This window comes from Peromyscus californicus, unplaced genomic scaffold, assembly GCF_007827085.1.
Source record: "Peromyscus californicus insignis strain IS unplaced genomic scaffold, ASM782708v3 Scaffold_5__1_contigs__length_169319896, whole genome shotgun sequence".
Taxonomy (NCBI): Eukaryota; Metazoa; Chordata; class Mammalia; order Rodentia; family Cricetidae; genus Peromyscus; species Peromyscus californicus.
The window spans coordinates 150,398,799-150,416,285 of NW_026294573.1; the positions used below are offsets into that span (position 1 = coordinate 150,398,799).

General features: G+C 38.0%; 1 protein-coding gene across 3 annotated transcripts; it reads right to left on the bottom strand.

The window, feature by feature from the left end:
* Nucleotides 1-271: 271 nt before the first annotated feature.
* On the bottom strand, nucleotides 272-17,431 carry Otud6b (OTU deubiquitinase 6B). Of its 3 annotated transcripts, XM_052716086.1 has the most exons (7): nucleotides 17,187-17,424; nucleotides 16,375-16,526; nucleotides 13,533-13,613; nucleotides 8,744-9,056; nucleotides 6,520-6,581; nucleotides 3,247-3,353; nucleotides 272-2,567 (listed from the first exon to the last, which is right to left on the bottom strand). In XM_052716086.1, the coding sequence occupies exons 1-7, from the start codon at nucleotides 17,359-17,361 to the stop codon at nucleotides 2,483-2,485; spliced, it is 975 nt and encodes a 324-aa protein (XP_052572046.1). In that variant the 5' UTR covers nucleotides 17,362-17,424; the 3' UTR covers nucleotides 272-2,482. The 3 variants fall into 3 exon arrangements, with proteins under 3 accessions (XP_052572046.1, XP_052572047.1, XP_052572048.1); XM_052716087.1 differs by lacking the exon at nucleotides 13,533-13,613 and having other exon boundaries at nucleotides 17,187-17,431; XM_052716088.1 differs by lacking the exons at nucleotides 16,375-16,526; nucleotides 17,187-17,424 and adding an exon at nucleotides 10,495-10,629.
* Nucleotides 17,432-17,487: the final 56 nt, after the last annotated feature.

Consider the following 17,487-nt stretch of genomic DNA (forward strand, 5'->3'; position numbering starts at 1 on the left):
TACTGATCCAAAGTAAACCTCCATTGACCAATGTGTCCTAAGCCTCACTTCTAATAGCAGCTTAACTAGCCATTACTTTATCATCTCTCTTTACTTTGGGCATAGTGATATGCCAACATATTTATAAAGTCCTTTAAATACAAGAATCTGTGATTGTATTATCCTCAATATTTAAAGAAAAATAAGAGCTAGATAAAACTCTAAAGCAAAATGAGTTGTATTCTAAATTCTGAAACTGTTAAAAAAAATCGACAACTTGAACATATACATGTTGATTCAACTCCTTTATATTTATTCTTTCGGCAAACATGAGATAATATGAGCAAAGCTACCTTACTCATAATAGTTACATTCTTTGTTTTACTTTTTTACAGGCTGTAAACATTCGTAAGTGAATCAAATTCTTGGCTGAAGACAAATTCCAGATTCTGCCATATACATTTCCAATCAGGACTAAAGAACACTCGTGGGATTACCATTAGACCAGCAGCAGCAGCAGCAAATTTAATTCGCATATGTTGTCTTTATATTAACAACTGCCATTCTTAAAAGACTTTTTTTTTTCATTTAAAGCTAAAATGGTAGAAGTTGGCCATACACTTTATTCATAAATATACTGGCCATTTTAAAATAAAACATATACACAAAATACAGAAGTACATAATTAAGTACATTTAAATGCATGTCAAAACAACAAAACATTGATGAGTTATTTTAGACTATCTTTGTCAAAAATGAAATTTTCAGTAACAAAGTTTCATAATATTTTGTTTTGTTAATCCTCAATGCTGATATTTTAACATGAAGATAATATTACTTCAAACTAAACTCAAAGCATTCAATTTACAACTTCATTCTTTTGCAAATTTCAGAGGAAAAAAATCAGAAGTTACAAAGCAGGCACCCTTTAGAACACACTGTGTAGGAGGCAGAGCATGTTTTAGTCTGCTGGAATGATCTCAACAGGCCTGACTTGCTCTGCTGACCAGTCTGCCAGCTTGCCACAGTGCTACCTGCTTTTAACATCATAAGCCCATTATTTACTCACAGACAGTTACATTGATCAAAAGCCCAGACATTATAAATGTGATGTTCAATCTTATTACATTTCTAATTTGAAAAGAAAACAGATCAAACCAAAAAAGTTTCATTTTCATAAATTTGTTTTGTTTTGTTGGTGCTAGAAACTGAACCTGGAGCCTCATGCATGATAAGCAAGTGCTTTCCTAGAGCTAGGTCCCCATCCTATGGTACTGTGCTACATAAGAATAGCAGACATGTGCGTACGTGGGTACAATTCTTACAAAAAACACTGTTAGAAGTGATTTGAAATCCCAGTTACAAAAATCATTCCTCAGGAAACTGTTCTGTACTAATTTTCAGCTCTTGGCTCCTAAACAGTGGCCTTCGACTTTACCTATACATATAATAAAATAATTAGACATTTGAGTGGAAAAAAAAGTGATACAATATGTAACAAAATAATCTCTAGCCCTGGCTTCTTTAAATCCTAGAAAGTGAGCATAAGCAGAGATCTTGTCAGAACAAACTGGAAAGCGGGCAGATTTAAGGAGAATGTGACCATGGCCCCTTCTGCATTACAAAAGTATCACTTTGCACAGGTGAGCAATGAAAGGCCACTGGGTATTTCTCAGTGGAAAAAGGCTCTAGGGAAAGCAAAGCCACTGAGAAGTGTTGGGGAAAATGCAGGAAAATGTAAAAATTCTCAGTTGTGAGGAGAATAAAGACACAAAGTAACTCCAGCCTCAAGCTGAAAAAACAGCAACAGAGAAGTCAGTCTTTTTAAAGCTATACACACAGAAAAGGGAAATCTCCAATTTGTTAAAAAGGTTGAAGACAGACACAATGAACACCTGTTTACCATGGATTTTGTTTCATTCCTTTGAACTTCACTGAACTTAATACTCACTTCTCATGTAAGTATTAAAAATTCCTAAAAGTAGTTTCTCCTTAGCTGCTGAGATGTGCTACATAACAAGTTTCATTCATCTTGCTGATCCTAGTAATACCAAAGTTACTATGATCACGCTCATTTCATAAGCATTAATAAACTTACTGACACTACAATATGCTCCTACGATGACAGAGACAGAGTCTCCGGACTTTAAGAAAAATTATATCAAAATACTTACTTTGGGAATATAGAGTTGTGGGGCCAAAATTTAAAACAAAATTTATTCAAAATCAGAATGTCCAAGATAACTAAAACTCATTAGTGAGAAGTGGAACACCTTGGTCTATGAATGATGTTCTCCACAACAGACTTTAAGTTCTAAGAATGCCATTAAGAGGGCACTGGTTCAAGTTAATCCAACGTATTTCTAAAAAGCCTGCTAGCAAGCTTATTCATAAAACTGACTTAAGGTAGCTGTGTTTTTCAGTAGCATTTACAACAATCTAGCACTCGGTAGGAATATGCAGATTGGCACACTCTATAAAACATAGTGTAACATTTTGTAAACTAGCTGCAATTTTCAGTAGCTGAGTTCACCAATCGTGTGACAGAATTATAATGTTCTCCTAAGCCATATGCATGCCTCATGTATCTGAAATGAAAAAAAAAGGAAAGCACTAAGTCATTTTGAGGAGGTATTTACTACATGTAAATGAATATAGCATACTGACATACATAACTAAGCACCCCGAATGTCCCAATCTAGAAGAATCATTGACTATATGCGCACATTCATTGAGCTCAACATCATGTCACAGTGTTGGCAGTTAGCAAGTAGTTCCAATCACTAGTGGGGCAAAGGCTGAGATGCTGACGGCTCAATGAGCTCAAAGTTTCACTAAGTTCAAACCATTAGTGGTAAGAACAGCTAGTAAGAAACTGGAGGAATAAACCCTCCATACTGACCGTGAGGGGTCAATTCTCACTCATGCAAATACATTCACAACATGAAGGGCTGTTTGAATGATCCCACCTTTTGTGCTAATTAAAACTTAGTTAATGTCAATCTGGGCAACACACAAAACCAGTGCTGAAATTTTACAGCCTTTTGAAAGGACTTTATTCTTAGCCCATAGAGAAAAAAATAGATCAACAGTCTAAGCAATTATGTAAACCACACATTCTGATGCTTTCTAGTTGTGACTGTCTTTAACATAAGCAGAATTAATTTAGCTAATTATAGCATTTTCATTAGTATACATAATCTAAAATTTTTTCACATCTTTTTGTCGTAATTATGAAAAAGAAAAGAGTAAACCTGAGATACTTACACTAGCACTAAAGGATCCCTTGGATACTCTTCACCGACTACAATAGGAGGAGCATCTGCCTGGAGTATCTCGATTGGTGTTTGTAAAATGTGAGACAGAGCTCTTAGCTATAGGGGAGAAAATAGATAGTAAGAGACACAAAATTACAAATCTTACTCAAATCACAACTACTGAAGTACATACATAGAACATGGCAACCAGTGAGAGCAAAGAAGTGCTGCTCTGTTCATAATAGTACCAGGAGCTCAGGTAAGACACTTAGTATTTGCTGAATTGGTGAAAAAATTAAAAATAAATAAATACATAAGTAAGCAAAAGGCTGTATCAAAGGCAGAAGCCTTGGACACACAACAATTTTGTAAAAATACCAATGTCAAATGTGGTGAAGTGGGTGAAGGATAGACTGTGATTATTACACCAGTCTCTGGCTTGAAAACATTCCATTTTTCCTAACGATACAATTTTGAAGTACTACTGGCTAAGCATCAGATCAAATCATTACCAGCCAAAGGAAAGGGAACAGGATCTGGCAAAACATGGGGTTTACTTTTAAAAGTTTCTAGGATGACGCTGCTCTGGAACTTTCAGCAAGAACGAGGTACGTATGTGAATTACTGTGGCCTATAATGGAATCTCCATCTGGTCAGCATGCTGTACTACCTTAATTTTGTAACATGCACTGTAACCTTAGAGCTTAAAGCCTAACGAATAATAGCCACTAATAAAATAATGATAATGGCAAATGACATACTATAACTAAGCACTATAATCATGTATATACTTTATGTGAATTAACTCATCCAGTCTTCACAATAACTTCATGGAGCAGATACTGGTGAGTTGGTTTTGGTTTGGGCTTTGTTGGAGACAGCTTGCCTGTTTGTTGATGTTGCTTGGACAAGAGTTCTCACCATGTAGCCCAGCTGGATGGGAACTTGCTATGTAAACCAGGCTGGCTTCAACTTGCAGAGGTCCTCCTGCCTCTGCATTCTAAGTACTAGTGTTACAGGTGTGAGCAGCCACACCCACTTTACTGTTATTTTTAACACCTAGAATCTGAAGTAGAAATATGCTAAAAGAATTCCCTGGGTCAAAGAGAAAGTTAAATGACCCTGTTAACTGCGGAAGCTGACTCTAGAACCTGAGTTCATAATCAAATCCATCACTACCAGCCTTTCAACATGGATTGCTAATGTATGCATCAGCCCAATTACAAAAGTTACAAAAAGTACATTGAACCTTTATGAGGTTTTGAATGAATGTTGAAAATTAATTCAAGAATATGAAAAGGATTCTATGCTACATGAACAAAATGAGATAAAATCCTATATTCTTTTGCAAACTATTCCTTTAAAACAGTATTTTTTAATTTTTTTAAAACTAGCACAGAATAGTGTGCAAAGCAATGCTTTCAAAAAGCCATACTATAGGGCCAGTGAGACGGCAAAGCAGATGAAGGCCCTTGCCACCAACCTGACAACTTGAGTTGGTTGCACACGGTGAAAAGAGAACATCAACTCCTGAAAGTTTTCCTCTGACTGCAGTTAAGTCTGCTCTGGCACTCATGTGAACACACACACACACACACACACACACACACACACACACACACACACACACAAAGGTTTGCTTTGGGCTTTGGTTTTGATTGATAATATATACATTTATCCCACTGTGAAAACAATTTGTACTTCAAAGGAATTCACAAGCAATCAATGAGCAAATAGCCTTCCAAAGATGTTTTTAAAAACTGTCTCAATTAAATGATCTCAATCTAACAGAATCAGGTCTCCAATATCATATTACTTTGTGAACCTTTTGAAGTAGTTCAAGTCTCTTTATTCTTGCCATCACAAAACTAGTGGAACATCTGCAGAGTGTCTGAGTCAGGAGACAAAACTAATGGGGACAGTTCCCTCTGGTGGAGAGGTCCAACTATAGCACCGTATTAAAAAATGATTGCAAAGGAATTATTTATTTGCACCTCATCTTCAAACAAAGTTTAAGAGGTCTTCAGAGGCAGACTACTGAGGACAATCAGCCACCTTTACAGTACTAACACTGCTAGAGTCACTCATCTGGCATCTGAGTTCACAAACTCTCATGCATCATGTCCTCCCTACCTTAAGTTAATATCACAGATTCAACTAAGTCATTTTAAAACTAGAGGTCAAGAAATTGGAAGACTTGTCCAAGGCACAAAGGAAAAGTTTGAACATGAGCCTAGGATTTGCCGCCTCATCCTTTCTCTACCATTTCAGACTGCTTTGTTGTAGTTAAGCACAATTAACAGTAAATTTTAAAAATTAGAGCTCAAAGATGTCATGTTAAGTTTCTATGTGTCTGAATATATTATTTTCTTATACAACAATGTCAATGCATCAATTTATTGCCTTCAAGTAATACACTAATAAGCAGGAATTCAACAGATAATTTTAACAAATGTGTTTTGGTAAGTTTTATACAAAATAAAAATTTCATTTTGCATACCCTAGGCTGGTCTTAATGCTTCATACTCTGGCCTCAGCCTCCCTAGTGATAGAATTACAGGCATTTAATGTCTGATCCTGGTTCATTTCTATTTTTGATGTAAAGAATCAATTCCAACATTGATCTACTAGATTGAAATTCACTTTCATGGAATAAAATCTCTAATTTTTCTTTTTCTTTTTTTTTTTTAAAGGTCTCTCCCTGGGCTGGAGAGATGGCTCAGAGGTTAAGAGCACTGGTTGCTCTTCCAGAGGTCCTGAGCTAAATTCCCAGCAACCACATGGTGGCTCACAACCATCTGTAATGAGATCTGGTGCTCTCTTCTGGCCTGCAGGAATACATACAGGCAGAACACTGTATGCACAATAAATAAATAAATCTTAAAAAAAAAAAAAAGGTCTCTCCCTACATAACCCATGTTAGCATCCAAGACTGCACTACAGATGTGCACTATCACATCAAGTAAGTCTTCATTTTATTGTCTTCATTATTTTTTTAGATACAGAAAAATCAAACAGATTGGCCGTAAAAGCATCACAAATGAAAACATTCAGATGCAACATTAGCTTCTATAAGTCATGATTCACTTACTCAAAGGTACATGGTCTAACCCTAGGGAAAGAATATGTAACTCTCTATTTCTTTGTCAGTAGAGAAATGGCAAAAGTAGAAAGGAAGGCATCTTCAAAGAGAAACTGGGTTTCACTGAAAAAACTGTATGCAACCTACAAGTAGAATCCATAACTAATTTAACAGTCACACACTATGAACTTACAGGCTTACCTCAAGCTGACCTCCCCATGCCGCAGTGTTTACAATGTCATCACAGTATTTTCTGAATTCCTCTGTAGAGAATACACCACAATTTTTATATCATGACACAATCCCTGATGAAAACATCCAAGTCCAGAACATCTCCCTTCTGTATCATGTCCTTTTAAAAATGTAATCTAATTCCCAAAAGCACATTGAATACACCCACCCCAACTTTCCACCATCTTTCTATCCAAGAGCAAGGCATTTCTACTCCTCGCCTTCAACCTGGGACCCAGAGATATAGGTTATTAACTGACTTTCCTCATCATCTAATGCAATGACTCCTAAGAGTGTCAACAAATTCACTATTCTGACAAATGTTCTACAGCCACAATTGCATGTGAAATGCTATACATGGATGGTTAAAATATGTGGCATTTCTCTAATTAGGCTTACTGTTAAGAGCCTACAGAAAGTGAAAGGACAAAGATCTCCAAATGGGTAGCAGCAAATAGTTTCTCAGCTTGTCATTTTACGTATCTTTACATGATTTGTATCAGTATCACTTTTAGTAAAGAGAGATTTTTCTGAATCTCTGAAAAAAGTAAAAGACCTAATCTCTGAGTTTACAATAGGCATATTATTGTACACATACACCTTTAAGTGCAGCATATTAAAATGAGCTAAACATGAGATGGAGAGATGGCTTAGTAGTTAACAGCATTTGCTGGTCTTCCAGAGAACCTGGGGTTATATTCCAGGCACCCATGAGAGAGCTCACATCTGTCTGTAACACCAGTTACAAATAATCTGATATCCTCTTTTGGTCTCCAAGGACATAAGACTGACACACAGTGCATAGACATACATGTAGGCAAAACATCTATACATATAAAATGGAACCAAACATCCTTCTGGGAAGAAAAGCTATGAGAAATAAAAGAAAAATATGCCCCATGAGTTAATCTCTTTTGCTATTAAGTCTGCATTTTCAAAACAGTACCTACTAGAATACCATGGCCGTCAGAAAAAATTTACTGAATAACACTTTTGTCTTTTTCTTTGATACATGAACTGAATGATCTACTACTAGCAGAGTTGTGTAGACAAATTTAAGAACTCTGATACATGAAGTCACACTTGAGATCTATCCACAGATACCTAACACATGTCTCACTCACCACAAACAACCAACTCAACTGCTTGTGCTCATTCTGTCCATTCTGTGCTATGTTCTACCTTCTTCCATGAAGGGCAGGTTCCATTAAAGGAAAGTCAGCCTGAACCATCCCTTCTCTAGCCGCTCCCCCAATGGAAACTGCCATACCTATGATCGTCCTTACATTTCCTTATTCTTGAGTTCAAGACCCGTCTAGGCTACAGAGTGAATTCCAGGAAAGGCGCAAAGCTACACAGAGAAACCCTGTCTTGAAAAACCAAAAAAAAAAAAAAAAAAACATTTCCTTATTCTTAACATTTCTGAAGCCCTTCTAGATTTGGACTTGGTCTCAGACTTGTTTGCAAATTGTGCATGTTTTTGCAAGTTGTGAATTTTGTTTATTTATCATAAAAACTGCTCCTTAATTATCAATTTACTTTAAGAGGGGAGATTATTGTTCATGAAGGGTTGTGAAATCAAATTTTACTTAACTAGTAACCTTCCTAGCTATAGCTTATTATACTTCCCTGAGTATGATTAAGTTAGTTTTCACAATCATTGTTTGCTCATGATCTTGAAGCCCTACACAAACACAAAGACTGATCAAAACTCACCTCCCTCTAACTTTGTTAAACATGGATTAACACACATCTTTCAATAATGACTAACCCTGCCCCATCTTATTTTCTTAATGACTTACATATAGCAATAACATATTTTAACTCCGAAATTATTAAGTACTTAAGAGATAAAGTAAAGCCGGACGGTGGTGGCGCACGCCTTTAATCCCAGCACTCGGGAGGCAGAGCCAGGCGGATCTCTGTGAGTTCGAGGCCAGGGTGGGCTACCAAGTGAGTTCCAGGAAAGGCGCAAAGCTACACAGAGAAACCCTGTCTCGAAAAACCAAAAAAAAAAAAAAAGAGATAAAGTAAAATATATCTACATCTATTCAAAGTATAGAAAATACTTCTGCCTACATTTTCATGATCTATATTCTTCACAAGAAAGAAAGGTCTTACATGCTACACCCAAGAAGCACTTCATTTGAAAACCAGAACCACTAACAAAATGTAGTGAAGAAAACTAAACTACCTGGAGTATACATATTTCCTGTATTGGGGTTTGTTAAAAATGGCAGGAAGTCTTCGGAATGACTTTGCATGTACTCAGCAGTCTGCTTCCGGAGGGCAGCCACAGTCAGAGCACAGTCCTGTTCTCTCAGCTGATCCTCAAGCGCACCATACATGCAATGACCATCAGATGGAATAGGTTTAATTTCCAATTCTCTGGCTGCCAATATCTGAGCAAGTTTTTCACTCTCTACATGTCTGGCTCCAGATAAGTTCTCAATTTCAGCCTCAGCTATCCTTTCTTCCCGCTCCTTTTCCAATGCAGCCTTTTTTTCCTAGAACAAGAATATAGGAAAGTTAATTGATAATAATTAGTTAATTCACATTTTGAAATTGTTTGCCATTTTCCTTCTCCCACAACTGTCCTCATAAGGTCTATATAAAAATATGTCAACAACTTTACTGGCTGATTTCAAAGTACTGTCTTAAGATTCAGTTGTCTGCTGAGCTTGCGAGGCAGAGACACTTGGATCTCAGTGAGTTCAAGGCCAGCATGGTCTACATAACGAGTTCCAGGACAGCCCGGGCTACAGAATAAAACCCTATCTCAAAAACATTAAAAAGATTCAGCTGTCCTCAGTCTTAAAGCACAGGATCACATTTAAGCCCAGACTAACCCAGTTGTATCCTTCTGCCACAGTGGATTTACTATGTTAAAGCCACCTGAAGGGCACAAACAGGTACTACTTTCATCTGTTTTCTTAAAGTGGCTATAGCACCTCTACATATAGTTAATAAAGCAACTGACTTTTAAAAAGTTCGCTTATATCTAATTCAGGTATTACAGATAGACTAAAATCCCTCTAAATCCTAGTGCTCTCTAAAGCGCTGAGGACATATCCTCCCAGATTCCTCTTCTATGCACCATAATAAACCCAATACAATTACAGAAAATGTGGCACATCCTTTATAACAAAAATGGCATTATTCTTTATACAGTATAATTTGCTTTCTATTTAAACAAGGAAATACGAATTCTTGAGATTTTCCCATGACTACATATCCAGGCATGTTGTAGGGTTCAGTGAAGTCAACAAGAGACTTGTTAGTGAGTGCAGTGGGAAATTGGGGGGCAAAGGAGAACATTCCCAATAGTTGTAGTAAGAATCACAAGTCAGAGAACATCCATGTTTCATAGCTAAAAACAATTCACAGAACTAGCACATAAGAGAAAAGTATCAAGAGATAAGGTTGCTGGCTAAAGACAGGTTGCACATGATTATAAGCCACCATCCCAGGACTGGGAGTCAAACCCAGGTCCTCAAGAAGAGCAGCCAGTGCTCTTAACCACTAAGCCATCTTTCAAGTCCCTGAAAATCTTGATTTAGTAAATTACAGAGGGAAAAATGGTAAAGCAATTTTAACAATAGGTAAGGACTTTCCTGTTCTAACTTCAGTCCCCTTGGGACAGAACAGGAAGGCACAATTCAATAAACTGAATGACTGCCATCATGTGCCATGTGAGAGAACTTCAAATGTTCGTTTGTGGGTTTAAGTACCTGAATCAAGCTAAGCAGTAATAGCTCACTAACAAAACATAAGCCAGCATAGGATTTTTCTTCCAGCTTGAACCATGAGAAAAGCAGCATGATTTACCTCACTGTTCACTACAACTGTGGATCTGGATATAAATCTTAAAACACAAGGTGGCACTATTACTTTATAAAAGACTAAAACCAGTTTCAGTTCAGTGGGGAGAGGAAGAATAAGCACCTTAGACATCTAATCCAAACCCCTCATTTTCCTCTTCTGAGGAAACAGCACGCAGAAAGATTTCCAAAGGCCATACAGCTGGTTAGAGCACAGCAGGGACGGGGACAACACAGAGAGCTCCTTCTATGCAGGCACCTGAATCAGAATAAAGGTTGGAGCAGACGGCAGCTGGAGTTAATGTCATTCACTTTTTACTGACAGAATGGAACTTCACTCTATCCTCCAAGCCTGTAAGTCTCTGCTAATTTCAACCATTATCTTTTCTTGCCTAATGATCTGCTTCAGAAGTAAAAAGCAAATGAGTTTGCTTTCAGTAAATCAGGTGGGAAATGCATTGGATGCTTGTCTCTGTGGGAGTTTCCAACATTAGGTACTTTTCTACAAAGATAGTGCTAGAGACAGAATGGCAATAAAGTCTACTAAAAAAAAATAGATGGGAAACAAGAGTATGGATAAACTCAGAAACACATTGCTAGCAAAACTGGAGTCATGTTGATTTGGGCACTAGTCCAGGTTTGTATTAAACTTTCTCTCTCACTGAGATAACCTAGATATCATCTTTCTCCTTTGTAAAATAAAGACACTTAGATCTGATTTTATCTCTCAAATTCCTTATTTTTGGAAATCAATTATTTTATTTTTACCTTTTTTGAGGGGTGGGGGATTGAAGCAGTTGGTTCTCTACTTCCACCAAGTGCATTCCAGGGATTAAGTCAAGTCCTCATGCTAGGCAGCAAGCAACTTTATCCAATGAGCCATCTTGCTAGCCACAAATTCCTGAGTTTACTAAAATGCCCCCATGTTTCTCCAAACTAACAGACTCCAAGAGTCTCATGATAAATCACCATAATATTGCCGTGCTTTTCTTCCAGAATTGTCTCTCTACCAAAAACGACTGCCAGTGGTTAACTGGCTTCTTAATCCTTGGTGCTCTGGCAAAAAGAACAGTTCCAAATAACCTAAAGTCAAATTTGCCCATCCTGAATTCAGGTTCCATTCCATTAAGCATTACGAACATTTAGTGTTCTCTGCTCCAAAAGCGCACTAGATTAACAAGTAATAAACTGGGAACTATTTTCTCTGCCAAGTAATAACGCAATAGACTATAAATATTACTAAATTGTTCAGAGTATAGTTGGAAAATATATTAAGTTCAGACAGGCGAGAAGTAACAAATTTTTAAAGAAGATACGTGTAGATAGGGATAAACAGGCATTGATAAAAGGAGGAGCTACAGCCTTGGATTTTAGATTTAAACAGGCTAGTATTAAATGAAGCAATTAATAAATACAAGTAAATTTTTTAAATTGTTACGGTACTTGCACACAAAACACCTTGTTTTTGATATATAGAAAGAAAGTGACAAAAAGAATGGCTATCATAAATAAGGAGTTGAACTAGAGTAGCCCTTCAAGATAGCATGAGTTCTAAATGATTCTTTGAAATTCACAATGGTAATATTAGTCAAGAGCAAAATTCCATAAAAATATGATATTTCACTATTTGCAATATACAAAAAGAGACAGTGTCTTAGGCCTAATTTTTTAAGAGGACTATGATATACTTAACATAATAAATGTTATCATTTGTTGACACTAGAGTTCTCCAGGCCTTGTATTAATGGTTCTGGCCAGTTTATCATTTATATCCATAATAGGCCTATCAGTTTCCCCTACCTACTATTGAAACTGAATGCAAATTCATGAGAGTGAGTGAAATGCAACCCTAATCTAGGGTTGGAGAGCAGCCTAGGGCCCTGTCTGACCCTCAAAAGCACAATTTAAGAAAAGGGTAAATACCCATTTTGTCCAACACTAACCTTCAATGCTCTACTATATTATGTACTAAAAAAAACACTATGAAATATGCACTTAGATCTTAGAAAATATGAAGAATTAGTAAAGTAGTATTCAGTACCAAAATACGAATATTAAACTTCCTTTTCTAAAGTGAAATGGGCTTAACCCCCCTCATGCCATTCTCATTAATACACTATTTCCAATAAATCTAATGCTGTATCTCATTCCCCCATTTGTTTTTATTATGCTATTTCTGCTGTGTAGAATGTCTTTTGTCTAAACATTTATCTTTCCTTCAAATCATTAACACTTGACATAATGAAGTTTCCCTTCTCTGAATTTTTAGTGTAATTAAACATTATATAAATAACAACATAATTCTCTCAGAACTCTGGATCCCTGCATGTTTTATTGTATTTCTAAGTTCAAATTTTTACTTTATCCCTGAGCATTACTTTTTTAAAAATATATTTAAAGTTTATTTTTTAATTATGTGTGTTTGTTTGTGTGTGGGGGTATGTGCATGTAAGTGCAGGTTCCCATGGAGACCAGAGAGAGGCATCAGATCTCCCTGGAGCTGGAGTTATAGATGGTTGTGAGCAGCCCCACAATCGGGAACCAACTGTGGTCTGAGCCATCTTTCCAGCCTCCTGAGCACTAATTTTTAAACAGGGTTGCGCAGTCATATGACCTCAGTCTTTGAAATTTCTAAATTAAGTTTACAATAATGTATTTGTCTAAGAAAAAAAAATAGTCCTTTGCCTCCACTATAAGAACTGCAAACTAGCCGGGCGGTGGTGGCGCACGCCTTTAATCCCAGCACTCGGGAGGCAGAGGCAGGCGGATCTCTGTGAGTTCGAGGCCAGCCTGGTCTACGGCGCGAGACCCAGGAAAGGCGCAAAGCTACACAGAGAAACCCTGTCTCGAAAAACAAAAAAAAAACAAAAAAAAACAAACAAACAAAAAAGAACTGCAAACTAGATATCTTATTTTTCATTGTCTTATACCTATTATCTTCTGTAGAAGGAAATAAAATCTTACTTCATAAGATTACTGTCAGGACTAAATAAGATTTCAATATAAATAGCTTAGAATATTATCTGACATAAGACAAGCACTTATTAGACATTAGTTCAGGTCCCTAGACAAGGAACTCCATTTTTTTCTAATCTTTTCTTATATAATATCTAAGACAGTATTGAGTACTAGCTTATATACTTGGTGATATTACTTTCATACCCGTCTCTTTTGTGCTTTTGAAATCCGAGGTGGTTGATTCTCAAGTACCAAGTTTGAAATGTTAACAGCAACAGAATCTATCTGAAGGAAAAAAAATTTTAAAAAAAAGGAAGAAATTAATAAAAATGTTTATAACGTATTGAAAGTGTTAGGCTACTAAATTATTATTGAAAACCCCTTACTTCCAGTTTGAGCAGCAACCCTAGACACAATATTAAATAGTACAGTTTGTCACCTTTCTCTACTTTCATGGATGAATTTGTAAAATTGCCAAGATTTTTCATAGCTCTCCAAAGACAAGACTCATTCTTACATACCTTCTATCCTTCTGGAACCTACTCCATTACTCTAAATACCTTACTTTCATTTCAGGGCATCTGTCTTGTCCATCAATGCAGACATACAAAATAATTTGTGCTCATCACTACCTTCATGTTCTTAAAGGTAACAACAGAGTCACTTCCCCGTGTTAATTAGCCAAAATTTAATGAGCACTAATTTCTGAGGCTAGAACTGAGCAATTTCTATCTTCTCCTAACTACAAACTGACAGCTTCATTAACAATTTACAATCAACCCTAAACTTCAAAGGTTAACAGTGTTAAAGAAAAAAGTTAGCCTTCTACTTGGATAAACTGCTAGTATGTCATTACTGTAACTCAAGCTAGTTTTTAGTATGATAAATATATAAAACTCAAAGCATCTGAAAACAGATGCAAAAGTCTCCAGAGACTATGTCCCAAGTGATAAAACTATCAAAATCTGATAGACTTCAAATAATTTAACAACTTTATTCAATCTATTCTTTGTTTGTTGGTTTGTTTTGTTTTGATTCTGCCAAAATTCGCAAGATATTAACAAAAAACAGAATTCAGAATCGGGGCAAGGCCAAAAAGAAAACAAGTTTAAGTTAATGAAAAGGAGGACAGTTAAGGTGGGCTGGAGAATTTGCATCTTAGCATCTTGAATGGTTAAGAATCAAATTTTTCTTTTTTTTGGAAATCTTGAAATAGAAGGCCTAAGAGAGCAAACCAAACACCTTACTGCTAGAAAACAGAGGGAGACAATTAGGAATAGCACAATGCTGACATGCCTGAACACTTAAACCAGAACACCGTGTTTTCACACTTATATGTATGGGAGGTCAGAAGACAACTCTTTCTTCCCTGGAGGTTGAATTCTGGGATAGAACTCAGATGGTCAGGCTTAACCGCAAGACCCTTACATGGTGAGCTTTACGGGCAGCCCCCATAAAAGTTCTCGCTTTCTTTTCTGTTGCTGTTGTTGGGTTTTGAGATAGGGGTCTTGCTATGAAGCCCAGGCTGGCCTCAATCTCACAACTTCCCTTCTTCTGCCTCCTGAGTGCTGGGACTATAAGCATGTATCACCATGCCAGGCTGGAGATAAAAGTATTTTAACAGTAAGGCAGGCCAGGAACATGATGACTGACTGGGTAATGGAATTAAAGACTTTGACACTGTATTTAATACTCTGTGTAAATGGACACACAGAAACTCTTCCCTTGCCAACAGAACAAAAATGAATGAAACCTTACGACGATGAGATCGTGCATAGAACTAAGAAATTCCTATCAACAGTAACTGAGTTTATAGAATATGACTCTTCATATTCAAAACTCATGTAACAAATTACTATATTATATAAAGGTATAAAGATGGCCTGGTTTTGTTTTTCTTTGTTTTTGAGAAAGGGTTTCTCTGTGTAGCCCTGGCTATCCTGGAACTCACTCTGACCAGGTTGACTTTTAACTAAGATCTAACTGCCTCTGCCTACCAAGTGCTGGAATTAAAGATGTGTGCCACCCACTGCGGGGATTGATGGCCTAGTTTTGAATTCTAGCTTTTGGCACTCAATAGTTATTATGACTTCGGGACAAAGATCTTAATCTAGGGGTTGGGGATTTAGCTCAGTGATAGAGCGCTTGCCTAGCAAGCACAAGGCCCTGGGTTCAGTCCTCAGCTCTGAAAAAAAGGAAAAAAAAAACAGACCTTAATCTAAGTGTTTCCTACTGGAAAAGTGTGATTATCTATCTCCATTTATTTTACAGAGATCGTTTTACAGGATTACTGACAATTAATTGAAATACTAGATACCATACAGTGCACAAAGTAGCTGGCATACACTGCTAGGTAGAATGATAAACACTGAACAGATCATGTTAGCACACTCCCATACACACAAGAAGCATCCGTAAAACTTCATTCATTGCGACTGTTTCATGAAGCACTTTTTGTGACTTACGTATGATTTCACATCCGTTGTCCCATTTGTTTTTTATAGGAACCTGTAAAGTGCACAAGAACATTTGTGCCACAATGTCACATGTGGAGAAAATTTATTCTCCAGCTGATTAACTTGCAGAGGTTAGTCATCATTAATCCCTGACAAGCATTCTAGTCTTACAACTTTCACTCAAGAGAAAACTTCTCTAGCATACTTTATACTTTACATTTTCATCATTGGGTTAAGTAAGTAGGTACTTCTTTTCTGATCTCCCTTAAAAAAATAAACAAACAAACCTGGTCACAAAATACAGAGGAAATGTAAAGCTGGGTGTGGTGGTGCATGCCTATAATCCCAGCACTTGTGAGGTCAAGAGAGTAGGATCTGAAGTTCACGGTTTTCCTCTGCTACAAATCCAGATGGGTGGCAACCTGAACTACTGACACTTTGTCTCAAAAAATAATAATGATGTAATGTGACCTGTGGGTTGACTGCATGACTCAATCTCACTGCCAATTTTGTGAATGTACACAGTAAGCGGTTCAACAGACTCAGACAGCTGTTTCCAAAGACTCAGAAACAAGCTTTATTCCCCATACCTTACTCTCCTTGTACGTCAGTCTCAACTGCTCCAGTTCTTCCCTGTGCCTTTGCTCCATTTCTCTCTCCAACTTAGCTACATCTTCAATGAGTTGTTTCCTCCTCTTTTTGTCATTTTTGGGAACAGCGTTCTTCATTCCCTGAATTTTGGCTAAAAGGTTACCAAAACCATCATGTCAGAGCCCCAGGAAGAGAGCGAAAAGCAGTAATAAGAGGTGAAGAGGTGTAATTATAGAATGGAATGTGATTATAGAAGCAATTAGTCATGACACAACAATCAGCTACAGAGAAAGGCCCGGATGAGGCTTGAGATCCAACACAGACCTCGTAAACACAACCCTGAAATTGTTTGGTTTTGACAGGGCAAAATGAAGTTAAAAAAAAAAAAAAAAACCCAATCGTTAAATTTTAAATTATAAAAATTTCCGCCTTTCAAGTATCTTTTTTGTGACCGTCAAGACAAAGTGAAGCAATTCAGACCACACCACTAAGGTCAAGTGTCAGGAGCTGGGCAGGAATGGAAAGGGAGGCAGAGGAGGTCCAAGACCTTGGCCTCCGGGCACATCCAACAGCAGCCCCTGCGCGGCACCGGCTGGGGGTCTGCTGCAGGCTGCACACGGGGACACCCCCGAGGACTGCAAACCTAGGGCCGAGGGAGTGGGGGAGAGCTGGAGAAGACAGACCGAAAGTTTCTCAGGGGAGGAACATCTAGGATCCAGGCTGGTCGCCCCTCCGGGTTCTCGAGGGCACACGCCACGCTCCCAGCCCTGGGTGTAGGCGACCTTTAGGGTCCCAGCCCCGGCCCCGTCACCTTGCAGCTCCTTCTTCTCCTTGCGATGCCTTCTCACCAGCTGCTCCTCCTCGTCAAGCTCTTCAGCCAAGACCTCCTCCATGACTACCGGGTGGCCGGGCACTCGCGCTGGAGGAGCCCCGCACGGCAGGCGGCCCAGCACCTCCCACCCCTCAACCCTCACCCGGGGCGCCATTGGCCGCCGCCAAGGCCCAGCCCCGCCTCAAGGCGGCTCCGGATCCGGGACTAACCACTGACACCGGGAGAAGCCGGCATGGGCTAGGGCGCCTGCGCGCGCACACCGCTCCGGGCGGCGCGCGGG